At 48.8% G+C, this 26,593-nt stretch overlaps 1 protein-coding gene across 3 annotated transcripts in view; it reads left to right on the forward strand.

Moving 5' to 3' along the window:
- NCAPG2 (non-SMC condensin II complex subunit G2) overlaps nucleotides 1-25,581 on the forward strand; it is a 57,942-nt gene extending 32,361 nt beyond the window's left edge. For all 3 annotated transcript variants that reach the window (XM_082692905.1, XM_082692907.1, XM_082692906.1), the window contains exons 17-29: nucleotides 3,310-3,483; nucleotides 5,643-5,713; nucleotides 6,724-6,877; nucleotides 7,204-7,377; nucleotides 8,970-9,086; nucleotides 9,172-9,312; nucleotides 9,745-9,844; nucleotides 12,262-12,449; nucleotides 13,938-14,078; nucleotides 17,115-17,218; nucleotides 18,049-18,149; nucleotides 19,234-19,333; nucleotides 25,197-25,581. In XM_082692905.1, the coding sequence (XP_082549031.1) occupies nucleotides 3,310-3,483; nucleotides 5,643-5,713; nucleotides 6,724-6,877; nucleotides 7,204-7,377; nucleotides 8,970-9,086; nucleotides 9,172-9,312; nucleotides 9,745-9,844; nucleotides 12,262-12,449; nucleotides 13,938-14,078; nucleotides 17,115-17,218; nucleotides 18,049-18,149; nucleotides 19,234-19,333; nucleotides 25,197-25,248 (1,617 nt within the window). In that variant the 3' untranslated portion in view covers nucleotides 25,249-25,581. The remainder of the gene's footprint in view (nucleotides 1-3,309; nucleotides 3,484-5,642; nucleotides 5,714-6,723; nucleotides 6,878-7,203; nucleotides 7,378-8,969; nucleotides 9,087-9,171; nucleotides 9,313-9,744; nucleotides 9,845-12,261; nucleotides 12,450-13,937; nucleotides 14,079-17,114; nucleotides 17,219-18,048; nucleotides 18,150-19,233; nucleotides 19,334-25,196) is intronic.
- Nucleotides 25,582-26,593: the final 1,012 nt, after the last annotated feature.

The following is a 26,593-nucleotide window of genomic DNA, read 5'->3' on the forward strand; positions in this document are numbered from 1 at the left end:
GTCCTGCGTGTAGGCCCCAAGGTGAGGTCCTTTCATCAGCCTGACCCTGCCTCAGTCCCAGCCTGCGTCCACCGCCTCTGACACAGGCTTCTTCTAGGAGAGACCACCTGGTTGGCTCACATGTCTCACGCTGGCCTCATGACTCCTGCACACATCCCAGGGACACTTGTGCCCGTGGGCTCACAGCTGGAAGGCCACCACTCCACCAACCTTGTGTTACAAGTCCTCGTCTCTAGCCCAGTCAGCGACACAGGTGTGGAATCAAGGAGAACAGTGCACAGAGAGAGAGAGAGTGGAACTGGGTTTCATCCTGACCGTGGACCTTGGCTAGTAGTTACCACCGCTCACAGACCTCAGCCTAGATTTGGAGAGCCTTCCACCCAGGGCATTTGGAGTTGGTTCTCCTTTTATTTTGGGTGGAATTTAAGTTCGTCTCTTCAGGGCTTTCCCCTCAGTATGCAGATTGTACGGGCAGAGATTTTCAGGACGGTGACTGCATTGCCCTATATCGTCAGAAGCCTCCGCTGGAGGCTGGCATGGCGGCCTCACTCCATGGTTCTGGGGTGTCCAGTCTCGGTGTGGGAGACGGTGGGAGTGAAACACGGGAGCGAGCACCGCTTCTCTCAGGGTCACCACTGTGAGCTCAGAGTGACGGTGAGATCAGTTTTGCAGAAGAGCAGAGACGTAGTTTGTGATGTACTCATTGAGAGGCTGTTACATTTTGTAAATTTTGAAGGAACCCTCCACCCCATTATTAAAAACTTAGGTGTTATTGGGAATGCTTGCATCGTATAACACTTTGGGTCAGTTTCTGTACCATTTGAAAACAAAACAGTTTAGAAATATGTAGGTCCGTTATAGTTTATGCTAGATAAGAAATACACTTTGTCATGTGGACATTCTCGTGCCAGGAATGTTTACGTGGCTAAAAGCAAAATTTTTAAAGTTGTTCTTTTACTTTTTCTAATTGCTAACTACTAAACATGAAAGATGTTCTCTGCTAAAATAAAAAGTTGGCTTCCAGCTTAGAAACTTAGCACATTTTTGTAAGGAAGTAGTGGTGGCTTTTTCATGAGACTTTCATGATAAGGCTACTGTGCTAAACATTGGAATGGGAAAATGTAAAATTAATTGCAGAATGGAATTTCATCAATCTGTTACTTATATTGTTCTTTCAGTAGTTTCTAAGCCTTTAGTAGTTTTAATTCTTTTTAAATTTGTCCATAGCTCGTTCAGAATATTAAGTGCATAATGAAAAATCTAGCTTTGGGGCGCCTGGGTGGCTCAGTGGGGTAAGCCTTTGGCTTACTTCTGCCTTCGGCTCAGGTCATGATCTCAGGGTCCTGGGATCGAACCCTGCATTGGGCTCTCTGCTCAGCGGGGAGCCTGCTTCCCCCTCTCTCTCTGCCTGCCTCTCTGCCTGCTTGTGATCTCTCTCTGTCAAATAAATAAATAAAATCTTAAAAAGAAAAGTAAAATCTAGCTTTATGTATTAAAGTACCTTTGCTTTTTCTGTGTATTCATTAAATTTCTTCTATTTTTTTTTTTTTAAAGTATTTATTTAGGTAAACTCTGCAGCCAATGTGGGGTTTGGACTCACAACCCCGAGATCACTACTCACATGCTTTACTGACAGCCATTTGGGAGCCCCAAGTTTGTTTTCTTTTAAACTATCTTTTTCCATTGTGTTTGAGTAGATAGCATAACAGTACCGGTGCCCGAAATGAATCTTCTTTTGCATTTTAACGTGGTCGATTTTTAGCAAATTGTCTGTAGTGGCTCTTTGCAGGCTCCGCCTGTCTTTGGTCCTGTCCTGTCGTAGGGTCGGCTAGCAGGCTCCTATCAGCATGTGTGTGAGCTGGTTGTATTCTGTGCAGAAGACTTGCCTGCGCGCGTCTGTGGCTTCGCTGGAGCCCTCAGAACGCAGCAGCGAATATTGCTCACGGCCAGAAGCTCAGAAGATGTAACGATGTGTTATTGTAGAGCAAACTGAGGAAGCCAGTGATTGAGTGGGAGTCGGTCATCCTCAGCCCTCACCCGGCCTGCGGGTGGAGAGGCTGGAAGACAGCCTGGGGCGGTGACGGGCCGAGTTCGTGCTGAGTTCAGTAGCAGTCACAGCTCGGTAAACCCCTCCCTCCTCACCCCCAGTGTGTTCACATCAAAGTTTATGGCAAGAAGTGACATCTTGCCTGGCGAGGACGCGGAGAAAGGGGAGCCTCCTGCACTGTTGGTGGGAATGCAAGCTGGTGCAGCCACTCTGGAAAACAGCAGGAGGTTCCTCAAAAAGTGGAAAATAGAGCTGCCCTATGACCCAGCAGTCACACTACTGGGTATTTACCCTAAAGATACACATGTAGTGAACAGAAGGGGCATGTGCACCCGAATGTTTCTAGCAGCGATGTCCACAGTAGCCAAACTATGGAAAGAACCAGGATGTCCATCAACAGATGGATGGATAAAGAAGATGTGGTGTGTATATGTATATACACGTGTATATATACACATACCACATCTCCTTATATATATATATATATAAATACTACACAGCCATCAAAGAGAACTCCCTAAAATCTTGCCATTTGCTATGATATGGATGGAGCTAGAGGGTATTACGCTGAGCAAAATAAGTCTATCAGTGAAAGAATTATCATACGATCTCCCTGACATGAGGAATTTGAGAGGCAGAGTGCGGGGTTGTGGGGGTAGGGAAGGAAAAAATGAAACAAGATGGGATCGGCAGGGCGACGAACATGGAACTCTTAATCTCATGAAACAAACTGAGAGTTGCTGGGAGGTGTGGGGGGAGGGACAGGGTGGCTGGATTATGGACACTGGGGAGGGTATGTGCTATGGTGAGTGCTGGGAGGTGTGTAAGCCTGATGATTCACAGACCAGTGCCCCTGGGACTAATAATACATTATATGTTAATAAAAATAATTAATTAAAAAAAGCGACATCTTACAACAATTCAGAAGATATAGTAGAAATATGCTCTTTACTTGCGTATTGTGTCCCTAAAGACAATAGTTTATACATTTTGATTTTTAGACGGTTTTTAATTCATATAAAGTGTTGATTGAAAGGATATAGGGTTCATTTAGCATTGATTTTTGGAGTGGGCTTTTAAAGGCATTTACCTCTACTAGAGATTTTCAAATAGAAGATCAAATTATTTTCATGAAATGAAAATAGACTTGATACGCTTTACGTTTCTGCTGCAGGTTTGGAATTCTGAAATGCACTTTTAAAGTTAGAGTTGTTACAGTACTTGTTATGACTTGATTCACAATCAGATTATTCATATCTTAGGTTCTGGATAAAACACTGTCTGTGAGTGACGTCGCATCCATGGCGGGTTTGTTAGAGATCGTCGTGATTCTCTGGAAGAGTATTCACAGAAGTATGGAGAATAATAAGGAGGCTAGAGTCTACACCATTAACAAGTTCGCTTCCGTGCTCCCTGAGTACCTGAAAGTCTTCACGGTGAGACGCTCACCATCGCACGCCGCGTAAGATTGCTTTTGTGCAAAATTAGCCGAGGTGCCCCACACGCTCACCTAGCAGGACCTGCTTGGTCCTCTGGAAGGGGGGGATGCTAAGCCAGTGCTCACCTGGCAGGGGGGGTAGCCTCCAGCCTTTCCAGAGGGTGGAGACCATATCTTCCCCCCTCATATCCCCAGCACTCAGGGAAATGTGTGGGTAAGTGCTCGGTTTTCCTGTCTTCAGTGGTCTGTGACACCATTTGAGAATTTAGTTTGATCAGCTGGAAATTGAGAAGGAAGAGTGGGCAAACACGATACCACAGCGGCTGGGTTTTGTGGACGCTCTGAGGCATTTGATGGCGCACCGCACGCACGTGGGTTTCTGAGGGGTGTGCGGTATGTCTGCGGGCAGAACCATGCATGGAGCTTCTAACTGGGTGACGGAAACCTGTTTCTTGACTTTTTACTTTGGAGGGAAGTTCATTTTTCCAAAGCAAGTAGAAATAAGACTGAGCTAGAGATGAAAATGTACTCCCAACTACAGAGAAAGTGTGGTTTGAGTACAGATTGGTCATAGGTTTCGTGAACCGTCCTTCTCAATGAATTTTACTTCTGGGCTCTTCCAAAACCGCTTGTATGACCTTGATCCCTTAGCTGTTTGAACCACATTTCCATGACTGTAAGTCTCTGAGCTTCACTGTGTTCCTGAAATGCACCTGTTCAGGGAGGTAAATAATCTAACTTGCCAGAGTCGCTAGTACAGTGCAAAGCTCAAATAGTTGCACTGGACTGAGAAGCCAGCGTTATCTCAAAATTCTCAGACAGCAACACAGAAGCCCACGGAATACTGGGTGAGAAGAGAGATGAGCAGCGCGGCCTGCAGGTGTCCGGGGACCCAAGGAAGGCAGTTAATTAATTCAGTTAATTTCAAACGATTCTGGCAAGGGAGCTGCTCTGTACTCAGTGGCTCCGAGAACATTGTGGTCTTCTCTGTAAATGAATGAACGGTCTGTAATCCAGACAGGGCGGAATTCGTGGTCATTATCAGTCTACTTTTGAAACAGTAAGAGCACAATTTTTGTGTTGGGAGTTGGGGGAGGGATGGGCCCACGCCGACTGAATGCAGAGAAAGTACAGATCAGATTTCAGTGTTGTCCCTGGTTCTGTCTCCTGTATGGTTTGGGGGAAATTGTTAATTTTTTCTCTTAGGGTACACCATCTCTTATTCTTCCAGTCAACCAAGGATATTTTCTACTAAGTGTTTTTGGTGGAGCCTGGTCTACCGTTTGTGTTGTGGTGTGGCTCTGGCTCCTTCAGTGCCACCGTGGATGGGGTGCTGTCGTGTGCCTCACGCGGTCCTTCCAACGGTGCCCTCCCCTCTTGCAGAGGAGGAAACGGACCTCTGTCCTGCCTCCTTGCTCTCTGCTGGCCCAGCTGGTAAGACTGGAGTCTGGTTGGACCAAGATTTGGCTTGGTGGCTTCTAAGCCTGTACATTTTCTATAAACTGTATTGTCTTCCCAAAGATTTTCTTATTATTTTATGGAAAAGGTTTTCTCTATTTCATTCTCTTGACATTTATTTAGGATACCAAGTGTACAGAGTTAACTTTTTTCTCCTTTAATCAGTATTTTTAAAAATTTTTAAAAAATATTTAATTTATTTATTTGTCAGAGAGAGCGAGCACACAAGCAGGGGGAGTGGCAGGCAGAGGGAGAGAGAGAAGCAGGCTCCCTGCTCAGTAAGGAGCCCGATGTGGGACTCCATTCCAGGACCCTGGGACCACTGAGTCCCCCAGGCTCCCCTCAGTATTGTTTGTAAAATAGAAGTCAGTGCCTTGAAAGCCAAGAATTTCTTGTCCACTCTGCATACTGGTGCACCCCCAGGATCTAGCTGTGCAATTCATACACAGTAGGGGCTTAATAAATATTTGCATCAATTAATACATCGCACAAAGTGGTAAAATGTCATTTAAAACTTTGAAACTGCTTCTCAAACATGAGGCTTAGCAGTAGGTTCAAGGTTCCCATTGAACACTGAAAGGAGTGCTCTAGTTCCCACTGAGCAGCTCTGAAGATGGGTTATTAGGAAGTTGTGTGGACAGCCTTTCAAAATGTCATTGCGTTTAAATACTCTTTTTTCCCCTCTTTTTGTGCTTTCAGGATGACCGCTGCAAAGTCCCTTTGTTCATGCTCATGTCCTTTATGCCAGCCTCTGCTGTGCCCACATTCAGGTATCTCCTCTCTCTCTCTCTCTCGCGGAGGGGTCGTGAGTGGGAACCCTGCCGTCGTTGTGCTCACTTATTAACGTGACATTCGGCAGACTGTCACGCTTCTGCTTTAAGGTCGCAGTGGTGGCGGGGACGCAGCAGGATGCGGTTCCCAGGGGGCGCCGGAGTTGCTAAGGAACTAAGGAATATAGGAAGAGCCCACGTGAGCTAAAATTTGTCCCTTTAAAATCTGGGGTGTTAAGGCCAGCATGACGGGCCTTCAGAAGCACGCTGCCTGCGCGTGCCTGGCACGGGGCCTCCTGGGCTGAGACGTGCTGAGGTGCAGGGCGCCCTCGGAGGGTGCAGAGCAGGTGCGAGCCCGGTGTGGAGGGAGAGGCGTGAGGAGCTGGTGGTTTTCTGCTGTTCTGCCTGCAGACAACGCTGTGGGGACAATGGGTTGGATAAGACACAATATTGAAATTAATTGTACCTATTTTTCTTTCCTTTTTTAAAGGTAACTACTAGAAAATTTTAAATGACCTAAGTAGCTTGTTTTTGTGTTCATGTTGTATTTTTCACTGCATGGTGTTGTGAGTGTTGGTTATTATCTCTGTAAAAAAGACTCGTTTTTAATTCATATTTATGAAAAAAATTAATGTTTTGAGGTTAAGCAAAAATTATTTCCAAAAAGTGAGGCATCTTTGCTTTAGAGTCCAATGGAGATGACAGAGAACAGAAAAGCAGGGGGTTTACGGACCTGGCGTGTCCTTGGTAACTTAGTAACTCGCGTCAGGCTGCCGTGACTTCCGTGTTCTCAGGCCGCGGGCCGATTTACTGTTTTGTGTTGGAACTTACCCTGTGCGGTCATTGCAGGGAACTGTGTTCCTGTGGTGGAGAGTGTCCAAGAGTTCCTACGATAAGAGGGCCTTATGTACCCTCAGTGTTTAGCTTCCTTATTTTTTTTTCAACTTTTTGAGGAATGGGAAGCTGTTACTGAAATGATAGATCTCATTTTATGTATTTGACATTTTCAGTTGTGGTGTGATTTCCACATTAAGAAACCAAGAGGAAGGAGAAGCGGACAAGCGCTATAGTACTTTGCTGGACTGTCTCTGCTCCTGGGGACACGTGGGACACATTCTGGAACTCATCTGTGACTGGCTGCCGGAGGAACAGCCCCAGAGCAAGGTGCATTTCTGTCATGTTTCTTTAAAATTGCTGAATGATGATATATGTGTGTTAGAGATCGTATGCTTTCCTGAGAACATGTTGTTGTTGTTTTTTTAAGATTTTATTTATTCATTTGCAAGACTGAGAGAGGGTAAGTGGGGTGAAGGGCAGAGGGAGAAGCAGGCTCCTTACTGAGCAGGGACCCCCCCCCAACCCCCGATGCAGGGCTCGATCCTGGGACACCGGGATCACGACCTGAGCCGAAGGCAGACGCTCAATGACTGAGCCACCTGGGCGCCCAGAGCATGTGTTTCAATCGTCAGTTTATGGCTCTGTTCTTTCAGAGTAACTCAGCATCTAAACGGAAAGTGCAAATCCATGACACACGCCCGGTAAAACCGGAGCTGGCCCTGGTTTACCTAGAGTATTTGCTGACGCACCCGAAGAACCGACAGTGCCTGCTCTCTGCTCCCCAGAAGAAGCTCAACCACCTTCTGAGAGCGCTCGAACTGTGCAAGGTAACTTTGTAGAGCAGACACGGACACCACACAAGTGAGTCTGTGTAAGTAACGTGTGCAAGAGACAAAGTAAGATTTAAGTTTTTCATACTTGGAGTATAAAGTTTTTCCCGCTGGAAAGGAGTTTAGAGCCAACTAACTCACTTCCTGTTTGCAGACCAGGACAGGACACGCAGGTGACTCACTGGCAGGGCGAGAGGGGCGCCGGTTGCGGCTTCCGGGCCCGTGGGGAGCCCTCCTCAGAGCGCACCCACCCGTGTGTAGGATGACTTCTCCCCACGCTTCTCTCGCGTGGAGAAGGGAACACTAGCTTCCCCTCACAGTCCTTGGCAGGCGTTTTTAGGAATCTTTGGAGGGTGTTTCCTGTGAATTCGGCACTTCCTTTTTCTTTCCTGGCTCTCTGGCTATCTCCAGGGCCAGCCCTCAGAGACCGCCTCTCTGACCGTCGCTGGGGTGGGTCAGCCAGGGCCAGAGCTGCCAGCGCTTCGCAGCTGGGTCAGGTCGGGAAGGGGAGGGGAAGGTCTGACGGAGGAGAAGGAGGCGCCGGCTATCCAGGGGAGGAAGTGGGCCACGCCTGGCGGCCAGGCCTGGATAGGAGGTGCTGGGATTTTGCCCCTGGACTAACATGGGGCACTGGTTGTGCTGCTGTCCCACGTAGGGCTACCTGTGGGCTCTGGGAAAGATGGGCGGGTGCATTCCCCTTCCGACCTCCCGAGGAGGGGCGCAGACGATAGCCCCACCGACGAATGCTGGTGGGACCTTCTCCTCTCCATGTGTCAGCCAGACACAGGCTCCCAGCCGTTTCCCAGCACAAAGGGACTCCTTTTAGGGTATGGGGTTAGGGAGCTGTGGGCAGGCTGGGGCTCTGGCCCTGCCTGGGTGTGAGAGCATTGTTATTGGGTGGACCTGCCTGCCTTGCTCTTTCCTGGGACTGTCTGTGCTCCTAGCCCCCTGGCTCGGAGCAGGTCACAGTTTGCTCCAGGGGCAAATGCTTGCGTTCTTAATCCTGATAGTTCCTTGAGCAGTAACTGTGGGGAGTTTTTTCGTTTTTGTTTTTGTTTTTGAAAGATTTTATTTATTTATTTGAGAGACAGAGATCACACGTAGGCAGAGAGACAGGCAGAGAGAGGGGATAGCAGCTCCCCGCTGAGCAGAGAGCCCGATGTGGGGCTCGATCCCAGGACCCTGGGATCATGACCTGAGCCGAAGGCAGAGGCTTTAACCCACTGAGCCCCCCAGGCGCCCCTGTGGGGAGTTTTTATCTTATCCCTTAGAAGGGAGGATCTGCTCCTGAACAAATATTATGCTGTATGTTAGCTAACTAGAATTAAAATTAAAATTAAAATTAAATTAAAAACTAAAAATAGTAAATTACACGAATAGCGTAGAACGGAGCATCTCTGGGGGAGAGCAGGGGAGAACTACGTTTCTCGGACGTTTTGTGGTGTCACTAAAGCCCCTCCGCCGTCCCAGTGTGACCTTCCAGCGGTCGCTGTGCGGCAGCCGCTACAGCTTGTGCTCACGGTGCGGCGGCCATACGTGGGTGGTGACTGAGAAGCTGGAACACGACCACAGACTTTTGTACTTTGCAGGCGGACCTGGAATCCATTTTACAGTTGCCAGGTGGGAAACATCCCAACTTCAGTGAAGCGGTGGCCCTGCGGGCCTTCAGCCTGCACTGCCGGCTCAGCATTCACCTGCAGCACCAGGTGAGTCTGGCCCTGCTGCGCGATGACGCGGAGCCCCTTGGCAAAGCCGGTCCCATTACTGATTTGTCGTCTTCTTGTTGGACAGTTCTGCTCAGAAGGGAAGGTTTACCTGTCCGTTTTGGAAGACACTGGGTTTTGGTTAGAAAACAAAGTTCTGTCTTTTATCCAAGATCAAGAAGAAGAATATCTCAAGCTTCACAGGGTCGTTTATCAGCAGATCATCCAGGTCAGAAGCCCTACAACATGGAACCCTTCTCTTCCCCAAGCGTGTGCTTCCACATTCTCTGTTTCAAAGCTGTGACTTTGGACGTGGTGTTGCTCTTCTGCGGTGTGGTATCCGTTCAACATCCAGAGTCTGTCCTTTCCCAGCACGTACACCACGTAATTCTCACGGAGTTCTACAGCTTGCATGTAATAGGTTTTCATTAATGTTTGTGGAGTGACATAAAATGGGTTTCCATATTTCTTATGGAAATAAAAATGAGAACCAATGTAGCTTTATGATAATTCCCTTGTAAAACAGCTTTATAAATACTTGCTGTGGGAGCTAACTAGTAGTCCAGCCAGATGTTAGAAGCTTTACCAGACTGGATTTATTCCCCTTTTGTGGCTCTCAGTTTCTTGGTAAGTCACACCAGCGTGTCTGTGTCTCTTGCAGACCTACCTGACAGTCTGTAAGGATGTCGTGATGGTTGGCCTTGGCGATGATAAGTTTCAGATACAGCTTCTACAGTGGAGTCTCCGAATCATGCAAACAGGTACCCTGCCTCTATTAAAGGACTCGTTTAGAGCAACGGATGGTCAAACCAGTCCTTCTCACCCTCTCTCACGTTGCTGATTGGGACTCTTGCATTCAGGTGGCAGATACGTAACACAAACTGGCTCACTCCGAAAGAGGGATTTAGGGGCTGACGCAGCTGGGCAGTTCAGAGGTGGTTCTGGTGTCCGACGCGCCTGAGCCCACAGTTTCTTTCACGGATTCTCCCAGTGGTTTGCCTGGTTGTCAGGTGACTTTGCCATGTGGTGGACTCGTGCCGTGGCAGCCCCGGGCCTGTCTGCTCACCACATGGGAAGTGTAAGGAGGGTTGTTTAAACTCTCCTCAGGACTGCTGGGAAGGTGCTTTTACCCCGAGGACAGGGTGACAGTGGAACCCGCAGTAACTAAAACCGTGGGGCCTGTGCGTGCTGCGTACTGGGTACTGTGTTAAGTGTGTTTAGTGAGTGAGCGCGAGGTCAGCCTCCTTCCAGGTAGTCTGGGGGAGAGCCGGGCTGCGCGATTACCTGGAGCGGCCTGACCACGGGGCCCAGGGCCGGGTTCTCACAGCCGTGACGGCGTGAGGAGTGGAGCAGTGGTCCAGGCTTTCCCTGCTGCCTCTCCTGGCAGGGGCTGCTGGCCCGGGACCCCTCCCCCTTGCCCACCACCCACTGGGTGCAGAACTGTTTCTGAACTGCTCCTGCTGTGTGTCCTGACGCTACATCTGGTTGTTTCCCCGAACTATATCAGAAACTTGAAAATTCAGTATTTAAATTTCTTTAAGCCTATATATCTGCCGGAAGACATTGAAAATGACTTTATCATTTGTAGATTCAATGTTAAGATTTGGACATAGAGTCAGGGAGTCCCTAGTTCAGTTTGCCGTGGGTCCCTGGTGGCACTGAATATTGTCGCGCAGGCTGACTCGGGTCTGCCCGCGGGGTCAGAGTTCAGGGCTCAGGGCCAGCCACCCTGCTCTGCCTTTCCAGTGTGTGCTTCTTGAAAGTAACCTGTGCTATCCGTTAGGTTGTGTAGGAGTTGTTTTAAATACCCACAGTAACGACTGAATGTTGACTCGAATAAATACTATTTATTTCAGAATCTGGTTTTTCTTTGTTAAATCGTTTATCACTTTTACTTTCTGGAGTGAAAACATTTTTAACTTAAGTTTAATGATTGAAACAAGGAAAAATGACTTGCATTTTTAAAACTTCATTTATCATTTAGGAATTTTTTCTCCTAAGAACCGACTCTACAGTGAGTATGAAATTTACTTTTCCAAGGAGTTAACTGGAATTTTAGATCTCTGATGTCCCTAGTTTCATGACACGGAGGTATCTGTTCTCCAAAAATAAGGCCTTAAGCTGCTGACTTTACCTGAACAAAACTGAAATGATCTTTGCATTTATATATTCCAACAATTAGAGGCTCACAGGGGAGAATCAACTGTGGCCATATTTTGTAATCCTGTCACAAATAGGATTGTACTTAGCAAGTTAGCAAGATATACCCAGAGTCTTTTGTTCACAGGGCTTTCTGCTCTACTTGAAAGAGTGCTAATAAAGCTTTCTAATCATAAACGCAATCAGGGCGCCTGGGTGGCTCAGTGGGTTAAGCCCTGCCTTCGGCTCAGGTCATGATCTTGGGGTCCTGGGATCGAGTCCTGCGTCGGGCTCTCTGCTCAGCGGGAAGCTGCTCACATGTAGAAAATGCTTTACCAAATTATTATTATTGTTTTTTAAAAGATTTTATTCATTTGAGACAGAAAGATACACAGAGCATGAGCAGGGGGAGAGGCAGGCAGAGGGAGAAGCAGACTCCTTGCAGAGCCAGGAGCCCAACGTGAGGCTGGATCTCAGGACCTGGAAATCATGACCTGAGCTGAAGGCAGATGCTTAACCATCCGAGCCCCTCAAGCGCCCCAGCACTTCACCAAATTGATGCAACCCTGTAAAGGGAGTGAATCAGAAGAGAAAGACGGTGGCAAACTATAAAATGTTGGAAATTGAGCAGAGTTGGCCTGTGACATTTGTAAATCACATTTCGAAAGCTTTGGGGCCATCCTTCTCGGACTTGTGACAGTAGAGCTGGTGCTAATGTTGCCATCACATGAGAAAATGATACATGTTCTCTGATCGGCATATTCATGGTGTGTGTAGCGAGCCCAGTTCTCAGTGACCAAGTTAAATACACTGTTACTGTTGAAGCTCCTTGTGTTACATTTAAAAGGAGCAAGTTTTTAAATCTTATTTATTTTAAAACTTACATGTGTTAAAATTTAGGTTAATCTCATCAACCTGGAATTGGCTTGCCAGTAACAATTTCTTTCCAGTTACCATAATATACATGTGTTGTGTGAAAAATGTAATAATTTCAGCTAAATTTTGTGGTTGGATAACTTTTTTCTAATATTCTTTCTAGTGAAGGGCTTCTTTTACGTGTCATTACTTTTGGGCATTCTGAAAGAGATAACGGGGAGTTCCTTGATGCAGAGACCAGACTCAGACGAAGAGGTTGCAACGCTGTTTGATATGGTCCAGAAAGTATTTCAGAAACTGCTGGAATGTATGGCCCGGAGCTTCAGGAAACAGCCAGAAGAAGGCCTGCGGGTACTCGCACCTTTCCGGGACGGGCTGTGTGGGCCGCAGACAGGGGCGCTTGGGGGCGGCATCACCTCACAGCCACATCCCATCACACACAAGCAGGCTCAGCTTGTGCTCGCTTGTGCTCGCTTGTGCCCTTGGGTGGGGTGTACTTCCGTGTGGGGGACAGTTAGGTGCCGTCCTTCACGTCCTGCTCGCTGACCCTCAGAGCATGGGCGGGCAGAGAGGTGGTGCTGTCTGCAGCTGGGGCGGGGGGGCCGAGAGCCCACCCTTCACACTTAGCCTTGGAGCGGGTTCTAAGCAGCCCGGGTCAGCCGGCTGCAGCGGAGCCTTCCGCCCGCCAGGACCGGGAGCTCGTATCTGACGGTGGTGCCCAGTTGTTGTGTCGGACTTTCCACCGGGAGCACACTTCTGAGAGTGTGGGTTCTGATTATTTCTAGATGATAAGGGGAAGTAATAATTTCCACCCAAGGCTACCCTCTTGGCACATGTCAGCGTCTCGCCCCCCCCTCCCCCTCCCGGCTGGGAGTGAGAGTCACAGAGCTGGAGGGGCTGTGGTTCCCCCGTTGGCAAAAGCTCTTGTGAAGTAGGACTTGGAGTAGCCAGTTGGTGTGCGAAGAACCCGTGGGCCGCACGGGCTTTGCTCCGAGAATCATACTGTCATCAGAGGGGGGCTGCTCTTTTTTTTTCTAGGTAGTAGTTTAAAAAATGCAAGTTAGCTGTTTTTTTAAAATAAAGCTTTAAAAAATGCTAAAGTGGGAGATGTTTATGAAACACTGAAGACTCGTTTTTTCCCTGTTCTTAGTTGATAGAAGGCAATCGAAGGCTGTTGGCTGTGCTTTCCCTAGCTCACTCGTTCATCTCAGAGTTCATCTGAAATGTTTCTGCTTTTGATGAGTTGGTTCCAGTGTGTGATCTGTTTGTATAATTCAGTTTGTGCCAGAATCTTCTATTTTCTCACCAAGTCTTTTAACATTGGCTGTGTGACTTCTTTCTTTCTTTCATTTTTTTTTTTTTAAAGATTTTATTTATTTATTTGACAGACAGATCACAAGTAGGCAGAGAAGCAGCCAGAGAGAGAGGGAGGAAGCAGGCTCCCTGCTGAGCAGAGAGCCAAACTCGGGGCTGGATCCCAGGACCCTGAGATCATGACCTGAGCTGAAGGCAGAGACTTTAACCCACTGAGCCACCCAGGCGCCCCTGTGTGAATTCTTTCAAAACTCACAGCCTCTTGGTCTTTTACTCTCAGTGGTATTTCTTTGTCTTTTCTATATTTATAGTATCGAGACTGTCGTGAAAGTAGTTCCAGTGGACTTCGGTCCTGTCTGTCCTTTTGTAGCTGTGGTGCCTGAGAGACTGGAGTCAGCAGTGGGAAGGGAAGGATTGGGCGCAGATAAGACTGGGATTCCTGATATCCTGGGGAGGACAGTAGGAATACTTCTCCCGTAACGTGACTTTTTATATCCACTAAAAAATGACTGTGTTTTCTTGTAGCTTCTGTATTCCATCCAGAGTTCTCTCCACGAACTGCTAATGACGGTTCAGTCTTGGCACCTGGACACGCCCGTGCACCGCGGCGTGCTCTCCACGGTCATCGCTGCGTCTGTGGTGGAGATTGGCCACCAGCTACGGAAGGTGAAGTATGGCCCTCCCAAAACCACTGTGTCTGCTTTTGACTGTCCAACTCGCTCTTCTCCACTAGTATTTCGTTGTCATGTTTTCCCAAGTATTTTTTTAAGGACTCAGTTTAGTAGGTATCTGCTTCTCCAGCCACTGCCCCTCAGAGTTGTAGGTGGCTGTGACTTGAGTCCTGACCACTGGCAGATTTCGTTACGGGTGTTGTCGTTTTGATTAAGGCCCAGCAAGTCCTTCCATCGTGAACTTTTTTTTCCTTCTTGCATCGTAGATATCTGCATGAGTTGATATTTTTCCTCTTCTGATGAGGCGAAAGCAGCTGTGCTCAGTGGGAAACAGGGTGCAGGTGCGGCAGGCTGTGCACCTGGGGCTATTGGCGTCTGACGGCCTTGCTGGAGCCGCAGGCCTCATGTTTCTCTTGTGGGTCTAAGCATAAGGAATTTGACCTTCGGATACAGTTTAAACAGCGTATTCACTCCTACTCTGTAAAGGACATGCATAATTTTTTTTTTAATGTTTTAATTTATTTATTTGACAGAGATCACAAGTAGGCAGAGAGGCAGGTGGGCAGGGGAGCAGTCTTCCCGCTGAGCAGAGAGCCTGATGCGGGGCTCGATCCCAGGACCCTGAGATCATAACCTGAACTGAAGGCAGAGGCTTTAACCCACTGAGCCACCCAGGTGCCCCAGTGCACAGTTTTTACAGTTCACCTTCCTGGGTAAGGATGGACATAACCAGGGTGGTGATTCAGGTCTGAACAGAAAGCTATTTCTGCAGTGAGGTCCTTGAGACACGGAGGGAGGATACGGTCAGGAGCTGTGACTCAGAGGATAGAAAGGTGCTGATTGGTTCTCTTGGGACGAAAATGTGGAGTCTGACAGTCAGTGGCATTGTGTCATATAGATTCGGTACTGTAAGACCAGCAGTACAGACACAGCCAACTAAACTCCTAAAACACTAACAGAATTTAAGGCCCTCCTTAAAGGTTAAGCTTGGGTTAGGAAACTAGCAACTAGATTGTACATAGAATAAGACCTAGAATTTACTCCAGTGAGCTTTGTAGCTAACAACTATAACTAGATCAGTTAGCGGCCTGTGTGGCAAACCAGACTCACGGTCTGTTTTTGTGAAGGAACTTCTGTTGGGCATAGGCACACTGATCGTTCAAATGCTCTCTGCGGCTGCAGAGTTGAGTCGACCTCACAGAGGCTGTTTTGCCCACAGAGTTGATATATTTTACTACTTTATACAACACGTTTGCTGACCTCTCTTCTGTCTCCTTACTGATTTGTCTGCTTATTCCATTAATGAGAGCTGAGCGCCATGGTGGGCTTGTGTTTCTCCGTTGGTTTGCATGTGTGCGACTTCTGTTGTTAGGTCGTGCACTCAGGACTGCTGTGTCTTTCTGCAGCATTGGCTGTTCGATCGTCCAAGAGATGGCTTTTACTTTCAACATGTTTTTCTAGGTGTTCATAGTGTTTTTTATAATCACCACGTGGGCAGGCCTTTTTTGGTGGGGGAGAGTCTAGTCTTAGAGTCTCTGCCTTTTACCCGGGGTATTTAACCTATTGGATTTTAATGAAATCATTGATATGTTTGGGTTTAATTTGACCATTTTGATGTTTGTTTTCTAATAGTCCCCCTATTTTTCTTCTCCTGCCATTTCTGGACGAATAAGGTGTTTGTACTGTTGCATTTTATCTTCTCCATTGACTTCATATTGTCCCCTGTGTGATCATTTAGGGGTTTCTCTGGAGACTTTAGTGTGTGTATTTAGCTCATCAGTCTCCCTAAGAAATCACCATGTGCCTGTGCATCCGAAGAGCCTTCAAACAACACTCTTCTGATTCGCATTCCCCTACTCCGTGCTGCTCTGTATCTTCATTGCTACATATGCTGAAAATCTCAAGATGCATTTTTTAAAAGATTTTTTATTCATTTGAGAGAGAGAGAATAAGCAGGGGGGAGGGAGAGAGAGAATCTGAAGCCGTCTCCTCCTGAGCTCAGAGCTGACGTGGGGCTGCATTGACGACCGTGAGGTCAGCACCCGAGCCGGAGCCAAGAGTCAGACCCTTAACTGACTGAGCCGCCCAGGTGCCCCAAGATACATTTTTATTTTAACCAGTCCATAATCATTTGTCTGTAGCAGAAATGCATTCACAACATTCAAGAGGTAAAGCACTTTCATGAGAAACAGCGCTATTTCAGACGTAATGATGACTGGACTTGAACATCCACCTCAGTGTTATGCATCCTCCAGAGGGCATGTGGAAAGGCCATCTGGAAGTACTGTGCGGTTACACCTGAGTCGAGTCCCCTGGCGGCCGAGAAGTAGGCGAGGCAGTGTGGGGTGTATGAAGGTGGGATGGGGCGGGGAGGAGATGGGCCAGAGATCAGGACAGAAAGTGATAACCTGCCCCGCCCCCCGGGCCCCGCCCCTTCCAGAGCAGGGTTCTGGATTTAGACTTTCCAAGGAGCCATTTGCCTGTGGACTTACTTGCCTCGAATGGCTGACTGTAGCACTGCAAGGTCAGTGATGAGGGCGTAAATCCAGGCAGAGCCCCTTACGTGAGTGCAGACCGATGTTACTGCACTGTGGGTGGCTCTCCAGAGGACGCTGGCAGTGCTGGGGAGGGGGCGCTCCTGGGATCCGCTGGGTGGAGGCCAAGGGTGCTGCTAGCCACCCCGCAGTGCCGAGGATGGCCCACGGCAAGGAGTTACTCCGTCCCGGACGTTGGTCCTACTGAGATCGAGAAAGCCCAGTCCTAGATGACCAGGAACAACTGGCTGGATGGGCATAAAAACACGCTGTTTTCAGAAAGTGCTACCGTGGTAAAGGCGATCTGACAAAGGTTTGTTGAGTGTGTGTATCTTTTTACCTCTGTCTTCAATAATAATCATAATCGTAGACATTTCAGCAGCTAATAGGAACTATTCTTTTGAGTTTGTGGTTGAAAACCCGCAGTAGTATAAAACAAGTTATTAGCCCTATCTCAGTCTCCACTTAGAAAATACTGATTTGGAACTTCTTTTTAGGTGTCTAATACAGAAGAGCTCACTCCCCCCGAGGTTCTTGCAGACCTCCCACCGTTTTCAAGGTGTTTAGTAGGAATAATAATGAAGTCTCCAGATGTGACCAGGTAACTGTGTTCTCTTGACTCTCCTGACCTTCTCCTTGTGTCTGGAAGCTCACAGTAGATTCTGCTGTGTTCAGCTCTCAAAATTTCTCAAAAGTGCTTTTTTTTTCCATGAGAAAAATGTTTCACAGAATTTGCTCTCATTAGCAATTAAAAATAGTTGCATTATTTTAAAATTTTGCATTATACTTCTACAAAGAGAAATCCTGACTTTCTGTCAAATACATCCCTGGTTATAACTAAAATCGAGCTAGAGGGAAACACTTAAAATGTCACTGTGTGGTAGGACACTTTTCACAAAGTCTACTCCCAACACCTGCCTGGGTTCAATGCCAGTGTGGTTTTTTGGGGCATGCTGCTGTCCCTTGTCCTTGGCTGAAGCCCAGGGTTTGTTGTGGCACAAGAGGACTGAGAGAGGAGAGAGGGAGAGGTTTCTCAGTTGTCTGATAACCTGAGGAGCCTCGGTAGCAGACACAGTTGATGAAGGCGTTAAAACCATCATATTTGGCAGCCTGAGTTATCTTTCAGTGATATGAAACCTTTTTTGTGTGCATTGTGGGTATGCAGAGTAGCTGTTCTCAATTACCAGAATGTCCCTGTCCTTCTAGCAGCGGCGTCTGGTGCTAATACCTCACTGACGTTCGTATGTGATTATTAGTTAGATAGTATGACGTTAGTACGTGCTTACAGTGAAAGTGAGAATTTAATCTGCTTCCCGTTACCCAAAAGCTAGAATTCACGGCGGTGGGTGATCTTGGTTACTTAGTCTTTCTGTAAAGTCTCAGGACATGCTCTGTAGAATAACGCCAGATGTTGGTTACTGTTTCTTGCAGGTCATTTTTAGATGAACTAAAGGCGTGTGTTACATCTGATGATATTGAAGGCATTGTGTGTCTCACAGCTGTTACGCATATTATTTTGGTTATTAATAAAGGTTGGTTAAACTTTCTCTTCTACGGTCTGGGACATTGCTGGGTGTGATCTCATGCAGAACTGTCGCGGGATGTTCGGGGACCCCGTTCCACGCTGTGGCTCCCCCAGTTCTCACAGCCGCTGTCCCGTTCTCTGAGCGCACGCCATCTGCTGGGCTTCCTCTGCCCTGCGGACCCTGTGCTGGCCCGGAAACCAGTCCTGTCCACCTGTCGCCTACCCCCACTGGACCTGTTACGTGTCCCTCTCTGGGCTTCAGAACTGAATTTCTATTGATTTGTCATGTGTTACTTGTGCTTAAAAATCTGAATTTATTTTTGCTAATGGTGGTATGTTTTTTGTTTTAATACTTAATATTATCTGCTTTTCTACTTAAGCTTATACTTGCGTGTTTTGAATATTCCAGCCAGTTGAAATAGTACTGGAAAAATAGTTGGAGAGATCTATAAAATGCTCACCTCAGTATAAAATGCAGTCATGTCCCTGCATATTACTGTTAAGTTTCTATGTTTTTAACTCAGTTTCACAAGTGTTGAAATTGTTTTCTAAGATGTGATGTATTATAGACCAAGAGTGTGCCCGGACGCCCTGACGCGTGGCGTGTCTGCAGGTTTAGGGTAACACTTTGTGACTGGTGTTAGGGCGGACATCGGCAAAGACTTGTCTAAGGGATTGTCCCTGAGCGGAGGTGTGGAGAACGAGGGGTCAGGGTGAGAGGTCGGGAGCTGATGAGCTCCTGGCACTTAGCAGGGACCTCAGCTTGTGCCGTGTGGCGATGCCGCCGAGACGTGGCCGTTGTCACTTGTGACGGAGGGACAGCTGAGGAGCGGGTCTCTGACACAGACTCAGCTGGGACCGTGTCCAGAGCCGTCCCTTCGGGCTCATGAGGTGCTTCCGAAAACGTCTGCTTGATCTTGTCCCACCTGGTCAGGGTCCGGTTACGGCGGCACGGGTCAGTGGGTAGGTTGACCGGCAGGGTGAGGAGGCTCGGCCTTCCTGAACCTGAACCCGTGCTGGGAGCAGGGTATGCTTGCTTGAGCACCGCAGTCGTGGTGAAATCTTTCCTCTTCTTCACTCACTCCGCGCAGGCAAACACAGGAGCTCCAAAGTAAAGGAAGTCGCGGCCAGCGTTCACAGAAAACTGAAGACGTTCATGGAGATCACCCTGGACGAGGACAGCACGGAGAGGTAAGCGCTGGCCGTGCTCTGCTTGGGCTTCGCTGCCCCGCAGGTGCCCGTTAGAGCCCGTTCCCACCGCCGCCACACGCGGCCTGGTGGTGAGCACAGAGACGTCTCTGGTGGAAAACGCCTCGAGCATATGTTTAATTTACTCCCTAATTTGTCTTCAGAAACAAAAACAAGATTGTCATCTGGTAAATTCTACACCAGAAAAGTAAAGGCGTAAAAACTTATTTATATAGTTTTAAGACTAGGCAGGTTGTTCTGAGTGGTTTGCTGTTTTTGAAATCAGAGGCTTCAAATTTCTAAGACATACTTGCCCGGTCCCCGGCGTCCACAAGGAGGATGGGAGAGGTTCCTCCAAACCTCGGAAGAAACACCGGTCGTGTCTGGCTTCCTGGCGGCCGGTCGCCCCCACTGGGACTGCTCTGAGGAGGGCATTTGCTGGGCTCCAACCGAGCGCCTTTGTGGTTAGGTTTTGCGTGTCACACGCCGTGCCGCTTCCTGCAGACTGTCCGCTGTTTGATTCTCAGGTCAAGAGCAAAACCTGTTTCTCTTGCTGTTTTGTGAACTTCGTAAGGCCGAGTGTTGCAGAGCTCGGAACTAGTGGCAGTTTCGTGTGCGCCTGGGAAAGTCGCTGCTTTCCTTAGCTACTTTCTCCTTTGCAAAAAGGCCCTGAAAACCCCAAGTTGCTAATTTATGAACAAAAACTGTTCTCTTTCGTCCTGTTTACCTTTTTTTCCCTTTTCTCACTGCTTTAGCTGGGACTTGCAGTGCTGTGCTGACATCCTTGCCTTACTCCTGATCTTAGTGGGAAAATTCTAGTTTCTCACCATTAACGTGAGCTGCCTGTATCTTGTGGAGGGTCGTGGGCAAGTTGAAGGAGTCCCCTTCTATTCCTCGTTTGCCGAGACTTTTTATCATGAATGGATGTTGGATTCAGTCGAAGACTTTCCCTCATCTACTGATGTGATCATACGCTGTTTCTCGTCCAGCCTGTTGGTGTGATGGGTTACACTGGTTTTGAGTGTCAAACCCAGGAAGAAACCTGGAAGAAACCCAGCCGCTCATGGTAGACATCTCGTGCACTGTTAGCAATCGCGGGCAGCCCGTGGACGGTGCTGTTGGGTCCAGCTGTGTTCTTAATGTTCCTCTGCCCGCTGGGTGCGCGCGCTTCTGATGAGTGGGTCTGGCTGCATCTTTTGTGGCCTTGGTATCAGGTGCGTCTGAATTTAGGGTTCCTGTATCTTCTGGGTGAGTTGACCCTTTTATTTGTACAAAGGGTCTCTCTTTGTCTCTTGTAAGTCCACGTGTCGATATTAAGACAACTGTTCTGACCTCCTTCAGCAGGTGTTTCCTGGGTGTGCGTGGCCTTCCGGTTAGGAGGCAGAAACCACGCAGGAACCAGGACAGGAACATCACAGTGTCAGAAAGCTCTCGTCCGGGCACTGGGGTAACGAGTGTCGGCCTGTGAGGGTTACAGCGGACTCCAGGAGAGCCTCCAGGCAGATGCGGGGAACAGCCCTGCCCCTCGGGAGAATGCGCGCCCCAGGGCTGAGACCGCTCTGGGGACAGAGCAGTCCTGAGGCCTTCCGACAGCATTGCTGGCTATCCAGTGTGCGGGGGGCAGGGGAGGTGCGGGGGGAGCTGCTGGAGCCCCCCCACCAATCCTGTGAGCTTCCGCGTGCTCTTCTGGTCAGGGAGCTGCCGGCCGGACAGCCGCCCCGGCTGGGTGGGGACTGTGGCCTGAGGCGCTGCTTTTACTGTCGGCGGCTCCCGGAGAAGGCTGGGCTGGTGGGAACCTGCCCCACAAAGTCTGAGGTCTCTGCAGTGGTCAGAACCGGGAGGGGAGAGCCCCCACGGACCAGGGCATCGACTCGGGTGCTGGAGTAGGTAGGGGTTTGTGTGACCGCGGCTGTGAGCAAAGGGAGTGCACTCGGTTACACACTTCAGCCTAGGAACGGTGGAGCGTTTACCAGGCGACTTTAATGAAGCTGGTTTTGCAGCTGTGCGTGTGACGGAGCAACCCGGCCGACTCTTGCGCTGTATGAGCTCGTTCCCGTCTAGGTGCTTGTGGGGGAGAGAGCGGTGACCGTCTGAGTCGGAGGAAATGGCGCTTGCAGTTCAGAAGGCGCACGGCGGTGTGCGCACTTCCACCAGGCACATCAGAGTGGCCGCCTGTGCAAATAATATGTCATTTCACAAGATGTGACAACCTCACGGGTCCAGGCATTTTAAAAAATATTTTGTTTATTTATTTGTTTGTTTGCTTAGAGAGGGTGAGCTGGGGGAGGGGCAGAGGCAGATGGAAAATCCTGAGCAGACTCCATGCCCAGCCGGGAGCCCAAGGTGGGGCTTGATCCCGTGACCCTGAGACCATGACCCGAGCTGCCGTCAGGAGTCGGACGGAGCCAGCCAGGTGCCCCAGAAGTTCAAGCGTTTTAACGGGATTTCTTTGTTCTCAGAGATAACATTTGCAAGGATAAGTTTTGGAGGCATAGAATGGCACGCATGTACTAATGTGAAGTTGTAAGGGAACAGGGACGTTGGCTCCTTCTTAGAAATTTCTTTTATTCCCATTTGCACAGAGTTTTAAGGTGAGTACTTGAATTGTGTTAGTTATATTGAGAGGGAAAAAAAGGCCTTAGGAGTTCAAAACCAGGGGCCCCTGGGTGGAGACGTAGGTTAAGCGTTCGACTCTTGATTTTGGCTCAGGTCACAGTCTCAGGGTTTTGGGATCAAGCCCCGTTTCGGGCTCCGTGTGCTATTAATAGCTGATACACGGACGGCACAGAGTTCTTTCATTTAAGGAGGAAACATCTTAGGACCTAGGACTGGATCATGAAACTCACGCTCCCTAAATGTGCAAGAAACACATTGTAGAAAACCGGCGTCTAAAACAAAATCAGCCTAATGGAAAGTAGATGAGATTTAAGACTAAATTAGAAAATAATACCGATTTGACGTTGGGGTAGAGGCATTAAAGCAAGTTAATATCTTTAAGCCTCTGGGAACCTTTTAATCCAGTTGACATTTGGGCAGTGGGGCATTAATTCAGAAGCGAATGTTTTCTTAGCGAATACACTACTTTTCTGTCCAGCAGTGTTAGTATTCTGCTAGCTGGTCTGTTGGGTGCGAAATAAGAATGCTTCTCACTGCTCTTCTCCTCGTCTCCCTGGTACTGTAGATCGAAGCTGTTTTCCCAGGAGGAACGGCATACATTTGCCGGCACCCTAGTGCATTGAAATGCCAAGTATGTTATATTTGTTACTTTTATAAATAGTATGAAAATAGCAATAAATTCATAACGAGAAATTTTAGCAGTATAAATATTTCTTATGGTTGAGGTTATATCATGAATTGTTCCCACTGAGTAAGTGGATTCTAATCATAAGCAGGGTACTTGCCGATACTAATTATGCCTACGTGTATACAACTTTGATGCCCCTAGCACTAACCTTGCTTTTAGACCTTGAAGGAAAGGACTTCTCCCTGACAGAATCACCTCTCTTTGGTTATCAAGCATGGACGAATAATACCATTTTATTCTGCTGCATGAAATTTTAGTCATCTTTTTAAAATGATTTTGGGACTGGATGATTTTTATAGCTCATTTGGAAGCTTGCTTCTATCATCATCAATGCCAGTGGACCTTGGTGTAGATGAATTAAAACTAGATGTAAATAAAAACAGGGATTGTTTATCTTATTAATGTTTTCCCCGGAAAATTGATTTTGTCTGCCCCTCCCGTGGCTGTGGGCACGTCGCACGGTCTTCAGCACGTGGACACAGCCTGCTGGAGGCTTGGGCCCTGATGGTGGACGGGATGAAGACTCAGCTTCTGACCATGATTTACAGGCTTTGAGAGCTCCGGTGGGTGAGCGCCTCACTTGGTTCAAACCAAGCCACACTCAAGAACCCTGGCCCAGGGAGGTCATCGGGCTGCGGCCTGGACCATCTCTTCCGGCTCGCTGCTGTGATGGTGGCCCCGACAGGCCTGTGCCTTCCGCCACTCACCGTCCCACCTCTGTCTGAAGAGCCTGTTGGGCACAGACACAAGAGCCATACACGTCGGGAGCCCGGCAGTTAGAGCAGAACAGCTGTTGCTCGAGTAACAGTGGTGGGCCAGTCAGATAATCAGTAATAAGTCTCTTCAAAGAAAAATCAGTTATGCCCCAAAAAGGTGATGTAGAATGAGAAACTCTAAAGTAAAATGTCCGTGATGCACTGAAGAGATGTCAGTCTTGAGAGTCAGGTTCCAGGTGGTCTGAGAGGTCATGTTGGGGGAGGACCTCAGAGCCTATCTCACGAGGGCTCGCCGGGTATGGACAGATGGGAAATGGGCCCAGGAGAAGCAGTCGCCTGACACATAAGAGGAGAAAACTTCTCAGAACTGAAGAAATGCACAATTCTTTTTTTTTTTTTTTTTTTTTTTAAGGTTTTATATTTATTTGACAGAGAGAGATCACAAGTAGGCAGAGAGGCAGGCGGAGAGAGAGGAGGAAGCAGGCTCCCTGCTGAGCAGAGAGCCCGATGTGGGGCTCGATCCCAGGGCCCTGAGATCATGACCTGAGCCGAAGGCAGCGGCTTAACCCACTGAGCCACCCAGGCGCCCCAGAAATACGGAATTCTAAAGATTCTTTCTTTTGTTTCTTTCACTAAATTCTGAATGGAATTAATTGCAAAGAAATCACACCTAAGTAAGTTTGTGGATAAAATTATGGAATTCCAGGGGTAAAGAAAAAAATCTCCAGATCTTCCTGGCTCTGTCCTGGCCCTGCAGTGGCCACTTTGTCACATGTGGAAACTGAGCCCCTGAAACGTGGCGAGTCCGGCCGAGCTGCGCGCCGGGTCTGGGAGCGCGCGTGGAAGGGAAGTGCGGAAGAGAGCCTGCGGAGCACGCCAGGGCTCCCTCGAGGCCGGCCATGGGCAGACGTGGTTTGGGGACGCCGAGTAGAATAGAATGTATTGGGAAGAACTTCGCTTTGTTCCTGTCATCTTGTCGTCTCTTTTAATGGGTATCAGTGGTGCAAAGGAAAAAAAGACACTTTTCTAGCAAACGTGGTAGAGAGTTTACTTCCATGCCCGTTTGTCCTGATGCGAGACGGGCTGTTAGAGACCGCGCGGCGTGAGTCTCCACGAAGAGCGGGACGCGGCCCGACACTCGCTGGCCCTTGCTGGGATGGAGACTGGTGTTGGAGTCTGGGGCCCGCAGCCCTCGGGGGCAGTGCTGGGGCGCAGGTGGGGACAGGGAGCGAGCGCGCTTGTAGATGCGTGTGTGAGGACGGCCCCGGGACGGCTCCTCGCGGGTTTTGGGGGCACGTCTGGAGCAGCTCAGCCCGAACCTGGCTCCGTGGGGCAGGGAGGAGCAAGGCTGTCCTGGGACAGGTGCGTTGAGGGGGACGGAGGGAGGCGAGGTGAGTCCGCAAGTCACTGAAGTAAGTGTCATTGTAACAGTGTGTCTTGGGGTAAATAGTTTTCATTTATCTTGGGTTTTTGTGGAGAGAAATGAAGCCCAGGATTGTGAAACGTACTTGTCATGTTTGTGAGTCTGACCTGTGTCCGAGTCCTGGTTCAGACGCTGACAAATGAGAGTCCTTCAGAGCAAATACGGTCGCACCCGTAGGAGACCTGGCCTGCCGTTCTGCCTCTGTGGGGAGCGCGCTGGGGCCTCCGCGAAGCGCTGCTGGCCACGGGGGCGGGACGACTGGCCGGTGCAAGCGCCCTCGCCCAGCGGTGGGGGGTTACTGATGACGTCAGCATTCCGAGTGTGTGTTCAGCTACACAGCAGGCCTACGGTCATTTTGTGAAAATGGGCATCTGGGTGTTTGGTGACTGATTTCTGTTTTAATCATCTTTCTTCACGTTTCAGGTTTCTCTATGAATCGTCATCGAGGACTCTGGGAGCACTTCTGAATTCATGACCAAGCCGGCATCTTCGGTCACAAAACAGGAAAAGGACTCAGTGAAAGTGAAATGAATGTGTGTTTTCCTAGGGTTTTTAATGTTAATAACTGGTGTCACAGGGGTGGGATTTGTTTGGGGAGTTACAAGTAGGAAACTCAAAGGTTCTTAAGCTTTTGCCTGGTGCCTGCATAAATACTATATTTACTGTAAAGGACTCTGGGTATCAGTGGTGCAAAGGAAAAAAAGACACTTTTCTAGCAAACGTGGTTGTTTTAAAAAGGATTTATATATATGTACGTATATGTATAAAAGTGTTGCTTAAATTCTGAGTAATAAAAGCGCTGCCGACATGATTGTGTGAGTCTTCCCCTCGAGAGAGAAGGGTTGAATTCTGCCCAGTGGAAGGTGCTAAAGCACAGGGAGGGGCCGTGCCAGGCGCAGGGAGGGAGCCGCGTGCGGGGTCCTGTAGTGGCCTCCTCTCCTGGTCCTGCTGCTGCTTGACTGGGTGTCAGGTTGGGTCTGGTGGCTCTAGTATGAGTGGCAGAGCTGAGTCCTTCAGCCGGAAGGTGTCTCTGCGATTTCATCTTTTCTTTCTGAGAGCTGACCTGGTGCCCGTGGAGCGCCAGCCCCGGGCTTCCTCGCCGTGTCGCCCAAGACCCCAGCCTGTCTGCTGTAGGTGAGCAGGTCCGTGTGTCCCTGTCAGCCTCAGGCCCTGCGTCGTGGCAGAGCGGCCGCTTGTGACCGATGGGACACGCTCATTCTGACCTCTGACCCAGCAAAGCGGTAAAGAAACACCAATTTCACTGTTTCTCTAAGAAGGTACAGAAATGGACTGCTTACCACAGGGGCAGTTAGGGTAAAGTGTTTCTGAGATAGCTTCGAAATGGGAGGTGGGGGTTGTTATTTTAGCTCATTTTGAACGGGACCTTTTAGACATCTTTGCTAAGATGTATTCCGTGTTGGCAAATGTAGTTTTTCCTTTCTTTGTTTGTCCTTGCTGGTGTTAGTTTTAGTATTAAATGCACGGAGGGGCGTCTGGCAGCAGAGGCCAGGCAGCAAGAGGGAACAGAAGTGGCGGTGCCACGTTTTAGCCACCAACAGAAAGCCCCGTGCCGCCCATTTACACACAACGGGAGGGCTACGCACCACAGCCCGGGAGCGAAGCAGCCTCCGGGAGTGAGGCAGCAAACAACGGACCTGACCAGACGGTCGGTGAGCCCCCTCACCCGTCAGACACCCAGGACTAGCTTGGTGGCATGAAAACGAGCCTCGGGGCGGGGGCTCGCTCCCACTCCGTGAGGCCTGTGCCGCACCGCCCAGTGGCCCTTATTATGGTCCCTCGTTGTGGGACTGGCTCTCGGC

Source organism: Mustela nivalis (genome assembly GCF_964662115.1).
Source record: "Mustela nivalis genome assembly, chromosome: 12".
Lineage (NCBI taxonomy): Eukaryota > Metazoa > Chordata > Mammalia > Carnivora > Mustelidae > Mustela > Mustela nivalis.